Below are 7097 nucleotides of genomic sequence, written 5' to 3' on the forward strand. Positions count from 1 at the left end.
TTGACTGTAAGCTTGTTTATTCCATGTGTAACTCTGTGTTGTTGTTTCTGTCGCACTGCTTTGCTTTATCTTGGCCAGGTCGCAGTTGTAAATGAGAACTTGTTCTCAACTGGCTTACCTGGTTAAATAAAGGTGAAATTAAAAAAATAAAAGTGTACTACTCAAGTCGTTTTTTAGGGTATCTGTTCTTTACCTAAAAAAATGTTTGGCTACTTTTACTTTTACTTCACTACATTCCTAAAGACAATAATATACGTTTTATTATATATATTTTCCCTGACACCCAAAGGTACTCGTTACATTTTGAATGCGTATCAGGACAGGAAAATGGTCCATTTCATGCACTTATCAAGAGAACATCGCTGGTCATCCCTACTGCCTCTGATCTGGAGGACTCACTAAACCCAAATGCTTTGTTTGTAAAGAAAGTCTGCAAGTTGTACCCCTGGCTATCAGTAAATACAATTTAAAAAATAAAATTGTGTTGTCGGGTTTGCTTAATATAAGCTATTTTAAATATTTTTTTAAAAACTTTTGATACTTAATTAAGTAAATTTTTGCAATTACATTTACTTTTGATACTTAAGTATATTTAAAAACAAATACTTTCAGACTTTACATGAGTAGTATTTTACTGGGTGGCTTTTACTTTTACTTAAGTCATTTTCTATTAAGGTATCTTTACATTTACTTAAGTATGACAGTTGGGTACTTTTTCCACCACTGGAACATTGTAGGGAAGATGCGCTTCCCTTTCAGGCCCCAGAGCCTATAGAGATTGGAGTAGACCTTTGAATCTGAATAAGGGAGTACGTAGAATTGTTTTTTTGGGGGGGGGGGGGGGGGGGTAATATCAGTACCTTTTAACTTTTCTTTTTTTTTGACCCTGTCTCTATTTTTCCGTTTTCTTCTGCCTGAAGTTCCCAAGTTTTCACCCCACACAGTAGGGACCGACATGCAACTTTAACGTATGTTTGCGGACCGCCAAAATACCATAGAAGAAGACGAAGAAGAATGGCTTCTCTGGTTGGATGCGAACACTACGTGCGCAGCTGTTTGTTGAAAGTGAGAAATAGTTTTTATGAGCATGTGTTAATTCTACCAGATATTAAGACACATATGTTATTGATTGACTTATTTATGTTCACGTATGCTGCTTTGTGTAGCTAACGTGTTTTGCTCATAAAATACCTGTTATTAATTTAGCCAACTAATGCGTTAGCTTGCTGGCAATCTTAATTTACAATCTGAACGGGAGATGGATTTTCATATGTCAGGTCAAATGAAAAACCTTGTTTGGCACCCATCAGGAAATGTATTTAACCAAGAAATTGGTGTAGTTGGAAATGTTGTATCTATATTTTACAGTAATGTAGGAGTGGTTTGCTTTTTGTCATTCGTATATTATACTAGCTAGCTATCGCGGCTTGTCACCGGCGTTTTATTGTTTGTCAGCTAAAGTTAGCTACCTAAATTCATATTGAATATATATTTTACATTCATCTAGCAGTTGTTCGCTTGGTGTCATTCGTATATTAATCCATTGATATCTGAGTAGCAATCGGTTTGTCACCGTCGAAAATGGTTGTCAGCTAGCTAGCGAGCTAAGGAAGTTCATGTCAGACTTCATTCTTTCATCACGAATAGAGAGGTAAGCCCAAGCCTGGTTACCCTCGCAAAGTTATTAAGGTTCTTAGAATAAAAAAACATGAACTGGCGCACACCCAGAAAAAATATTTTGTGTGGAGGTGCTGACTAACGGCGAAGAAACTATAAAAATAAAGAGAGTCGTAAACTCCCAGTTATTTATTTGGTAAATTGCCGTTTTGGCATTACTGTGCCTTCCATAAAGGTTCTTGACACCAACAAATGAATGTGTTTTGTTTAATTAAGCCCGTTCCAAACTTGGTTATATCCCCCAGGCTCCGTGTTGTGGTAAAGCATATGTTTGTCGCCTGTGCCATGACGCTGAGGAGGACCATCAAATGGACCGCTTCCTGGTCAAAGAAGTGCAGTGCTCAGTCTGCACAACAGTACAACAGGTAATTATGTTAAAGGGGAACCGTTGTCTGTCACTGAGTCCCATCTATACTGTTCATTCAATATATCAATATGGTCCCATTATTTGTTTATTTCATCTGTTTTTTCTTTCAGGCACAACAAACTTGCATGGAGTGTAATGTGACCTTTGGGGAATATTACTGTGATATCTGTCACCTGTTTGATAAAGACAAGAAGCAGTATCACTGTCAGCCCTGTGGAATTTGCAGGTGAGTAACTCTGCCCTGTTTGACTTTGTGTTACAACTAACATTCTCATATATTGCTCACCCATATTCATCAGCTGATATGTTTGACCAGCTGCTGGCCACCAGCATGTTTTAGATGTTAATTTTATTTGCATATTGGTGTCTTAAAACACTTGAATAGCGTAGCCACTATGTACAGTCGTGGCCAAAAGTTTTGAGAATGACACAAATATACATTTTCACAAAGGTTGCTGCCTCAGTTTGTATGATGGCAATTTCATTATACTCCAGAATGTTATGAAGAGTGATCAGATGAATTGCAATTAATTGCAAAGTCCCTCTTAGCCATGCAAATGAACTGAATCCCCCAAAAACATGTCCACTGCATTTCGGCCCTGCCACAAAAGGCCCAGCTGACATCATGTCAGTGATTCTCTCGTTAACACAGGTGTGAGTTTTGACGAGGACAAGGCTGGAGATCACTCTGTCATGCTGATTGAGTTAGAATAACAGACTGGAAGCTTCAAAAGGAGGGTGGTGCTTGGAATCATTGTTCTTCCTCTGTCAAACATGCTTACCTGCAAGGAAACACATTCCGTCATCATTGCTTTGCACAAAAAGGGCTTCACAGGCAAGGATATTGCTGCCAGTAAGATTGCACCTAAATCAACCATTTATCGGATCACCAAGAACTTCAAGGAGAGCGGTTCAACTGTTGTGAAGAAGGCTTCAGGGCGCCCAAAAAAGTCCAGCAAGCGCCAGGACCGTCTCCTAAAGTTGATTCAGCTGCGGGATCGGGGCAGCACCAGTACAGAGCTTGCTCAGGAATGGCAGCAGGCAGGTGTGAGTGCATCTGCACGCACAGTGAGGCGAAGACTTTTGGAGGATGGCCTAGTGTCAAGAAGGGCAGCAAAGAAGCCACTTCTCTCCAGGAAAAACATCAGGGACAGAATGATATTCTGCAAAAGGTACAGGGATTGGACTGCTGAGGACTGGAGTAAAGTCATTTTCTCTGATGAATCCCCTTTCCGATTGTTTGGGGTATCCGGAAAAAAAGCTTGTCCGGAGAAGACAAGGTGAGCTCTACCATCAGTCCTGTGTCATGCCAACAGTAAAGCATCATGAGACCATTCATGTGTGGGGTTGCTTCTCAGCCAAGGGAGTGGGCTCACTCACAATTTTGCCTAAGAACACAGCCATGCATAAAGAATGGTATCAACACATCCTCCGAGAGCAACTTCTCCCAACCATCCAGGAACAGTTTGGTGACGAACAATGCCTTTTCCAGCATGATGGAGCACCTTGCCATAAGGCAAAAGGGATAACTAAGTGGCTCGGGGAAACAAAACAGTGATATTTTGGGTCCATGGCCAGGAAACTCCCCAGACCTTAATCCGATTGAGAACTTGTGGTCAATCCTCAAGAGGTGGGTGGACAAACAAAAACCCACAAATTCTGACAAACTCCAAGCATTGATTATGCAAGAATGGGCTGCCATCAGTCAGGATGTGGCCCAGAAGTTAATTGACAGCATGCCAGGGCGGATTGCAGAGGTCTTGAAAAAGAAGGGTCAACACTGAAAATATTGACTCTTTGCATCAACTTCATGTAATTGTCAATAAAAGCCTTTGACACTTATGAAATGCTTGTAATTATACTTCAGTATTCCATAGTAACATCTGACAAAAATATCTAAAGACACTGAGGCAGCAGACTTTGTGGAAATTAATATTTGTGTCATTCTCAAAACCTTTGGCCACGACTGTACAGTTATGTTTTGTACTCCTGCAGGATCGGACCAAGGGAGAAATACTTCCACTGTGAGAAGTGCAATCTCTGTTTAGCCGGAGATCTAAGAGGAAATCACAAGGTGATTGGCCCTTATTATATCTGTTGCTTGTGTGTGAATTGTCAATGCAATACTGCTAATGCCATGGCTCTTGTCTTTCACTTGATTTATCGGTAATAGACTGTTTTGTTTCAGTGTGTTGAAAATGTTTCAAGACAGAACTGCCCAGTGTGTATGGAGGTAAGTTAGTGAATAGTAAGATCAGTAACACAATTGCTGTGCATTTCACTTTGTTAATGTAATTTAGTATACAATTGTGTAATATAGAAATTCACACAGCCTGTATTTGACAATTTCACCAGTACTTCTCCTCTAATGGTTTCATAGATATATAATGTTTGTGTCTTCTCTCTAACTAAGGATATCCACACATCCAGAATAGGAGCCCAAATTCTTCCATGTGGCCATCTTCTACACAAGTATGACCTTTTCCTTATGATAAATACTCTCAAAACCTTTGTGTAGGTCTTATAGGCTAATGACAAGTTTGTATTGATGCCACTGTTAATCTGATGGATGATACAGAAGGTGCAATACTGGAGTCTTACTCTTGTCTTCTGGTAGAAGAAACCATTTTTAGAATGTTCACTGGTTTTGTTTTTCAGAACATGCTTTGATGACATGGTCCAAACTGGGTAAGGTCCATTGTCCTTTTTTCAAATATTGTGCTAGTTATGATATATTTATTCTAATTACTGTCATTAACTTATCAATCATATCATCTGCATGACATTCATATAAGCAATGACGATCTGCGTGACCAGGAATATGTCCTCTATATATCCTCTTCAGTGCGTATCGATGCCCACTCTGTATGCACTCTGCTTGGAATATGGAGCACAACTGGGAGCAGATGGACAAGGAGATCACTCAGTCACCCATGCCCACTGAATACCAGGATGCCACTGTGAAGGTATGACACAAATGTATTCACTTTGAATGTGAAATGGAACTTTAAAAAGCAAAACACGATGACCTCAATTCTTGTGGTCCCTTGCGTTTTGGGATAGTGTATTTACACTGATCTGGTATAGATTTACTTTGGCTTTATTTTATGACTCACTTCAGGCTTATATGTTCAAGGCATATTTAAACTTATTTTTAAGTTTCAGTATTGAGCACTACTTCTGCCTCACGACATGGTTTGGTCGGTCTCTCCTTCTCCCTGACCTGTAGATCATATGTAATGACTGCCAAACCCACTGTACGGTGCCTTTCCATGTTCTGGGAATGAAGTGCACTGGCTGTGGGTCCTACAACACAGCACAGAATGGTGGGCTGATACGGCAGTCCCAGGAACCACAGCCCCAGGAGCCAGAGCAGCAGCCCCAGTCTCCAGTGCCAGAACCATAGAATTAGAATATGTATCATTTTAATTCCATTGGGACTCCACCCCCTAGTTCTCTATGCTCCACATTACTTCCCCAGTCTACGCAAGACTTAACTACACTATCCACCTCTTTCCCAACATTGATCTGCCAAGAGTACAGGTAGTCATGCCTGGGTTCCAGAACCTGGTGCTAGGACCTCAGGGCACCAAACTTGGATCCCTCTCCTAGTGTGTTGTACAGCAATTTTGGGATTTAATTTCTGTTATTACATGGCTATTGATCCATTTGTTTCTCAGATAAAAGCCAGCATAAGAGAAGTGTGAATGAGGAATTAAATATAGTCAGCCACACATAATTTATTTCCCATTTTGTCCCAAGTTGGAATGGATTCATGTGTGTCAGTAATGGTTTCACCAAATGATTTAGATTTTTGTTGGGGTGAAGAATGCTGTTATGTGAGGAGTTTGTAAAGCACTACAATGTTTGACTGGCTTTGCGTTTCTATAAACCTATGTAAATGCTTCAGACTGACATTTTTACAATGGTAATGTATTCCAATGTTTGTTTGCAAAACTCAGGTATTTGAAATAGTTTAGATACAGTTCAACATCAAATTGTGTTCATTCCATGTTTGAGTTGAATATGAATTTCTGATTAGACGAGTGAATTATCTTGAGTAACACGTATGTAAATTATTGAATAATTACTACAGTTAGTCAATGGCTGTTGGCAACTATCTCACTCCATGCTTAGCTCATATTGTCAGTATTGTCGCTCAAACATGAGAGAAATAGAGTGAAAATATTGCATCTGTATTGCCTTTGGTGTCATTCATTGATGCAGGTTTTGGGATTTGGTGACATTTACTGTAACGACTAATACATACCATGATTGTGCTGAATGATGTTATTTAAGATTTGCATCACAGTAATTCCGAAATAAATATATAAGATAATAGTAGCTGTATAGTGTTCTTTACAAAAACTGCAATGAACATTCTGTGAAAAATATACAGTTGAAGTCAGAAGTTTACATATACTCAATTAGTATTTGGTAGCATTGCCTTAAACAATTTAAACTTGGGTCAAATGTTTTGGGTAGCCTTCCACAAGCTTACCACAATAAGTTGGGTGAATTTTGGCCCATTCCTCCTGACAGAGCTGGTGTAACTGAGTCAGGTTTGTAGGCCTCCTTGCTCGCAGAAGCTTTTTCAGTTCTGCCCATAAATTTTCCATGGGATTGAGGTCAGGGGCTTTGTGATGGCCATTCCAATACCTTGACTTTGTTGTCCTTAAGCCATTTTGCCACAACTTTGGAAGTATGCTTGGGGTCATTGTCCATTTGGAAGACCCATTTGCGACCAAGCTTTAACTTCCTGACTGATGTCTTGAGCCTGTTGCTTCAATATATCGACATAATTTTCCTCCCTCATGATGCAATCTATTTTGTGAAGTGCACCAGTCCCTCCTGCAGCAAAGCACCCCCACAACATGATGCTGCCACTCCGTGCTTCACGGTTGGGATGGTGTTCTTCGGCTTGCAAGCCCCCCCCTTTTTCCTCCTAACATAACTATGGTCATTATGGCCAAACAGTTCTATTTTTGTTTCATCAGACCAGAGGACATTTCTCAAAAAAGTACGATATTTGTCCTCATGTGCAGTTGCAAAC

General features: G+C 40.0%; 1 protein-coding gene across 2 annotated transcripts; it reads left to right on the top strand.

The window, feature by feature from the left end:
• Positions 1 to 1000: 1000 nt before the first annotated feature.
• On the top strand, positions 1001 to 6385 carry LOC120062691 (RING finger and CHY zinc finger domain-containing protein 1-like). Of its 2 annotated transcripts, none has more exons than XM_039012747.1 (9): positions 1001 to 1065; positions 1923 to 2042; positions 2155 to 2270; positions 4040 to 4118; positions 4233 to 4277; positions 4458 to 4516; positions 4703 to 4732; positions 4890 to 5010; positions 5274 to 6385. In XM_039012747.1, exons 1-9 carry the CDS (start codon positions 1015 to 1017, stop codon positions 5448 to 5450), a joined length of 798 nt encoding a protein of 265 aa, XP_038868675.1. In that variant the 5' UTR covers positions 1001 to 1014; the 3' UTR covers positions 5451 to 6385. The 2 variants fall into 2 exon arrangements, with proteins under 2 accessions (XP_038868675.1, XP_038868676.1); XM_039012748.1 differs by lacking the exon at positions 1001 to 1065 and adding an exon at positions 1083 to 1651.
• Positions 6386 to 7097: the final 712 nt, after the last annotated feature.

Source organism: Salvelinus namaycush, chromosome 18, assembly GCF_016432855.1.
Source record: "Salvelinus namaycush isolate Seneca chromosome 18, SaNama_1.0, whole genome shotgun sequence".
Classification (NCBI taxonomy): domain Eukaryota; kingdom Metazoa; phylum Chordata; class Actinopteri; order Salmoniformes; family Salmonidae; genus Salvelinus; species Salvelinus namaycush.

What these genes read in the sequence shown, in the direction of transcription:
- LOC120062691 (XM_039012747.1), top strand. Translation starts at nt 1,015, where the DNA reads ATGGCTTCTCTGGTTGGATGCGAACACTACGTGCGCAGCTGTTTGTTG. An exon ending in GATGACATGGTCCAAACTGG is followed by an intron (nt 4,733 to 4,889) that starts GTAAGGTCCATT and finishes TATCCTCTTCAG; the next exon opens with TGCGTATCGATGCCCACTCT. An exon ending in ACCAGGATGCCACTGTGAAG is followed by an intron (nt 5,011 to 5,273) that starts GTATGACACAAA and finishes CCTGACCTGTAG; the next exon opens with ATCATATGTAATGACTGCCA.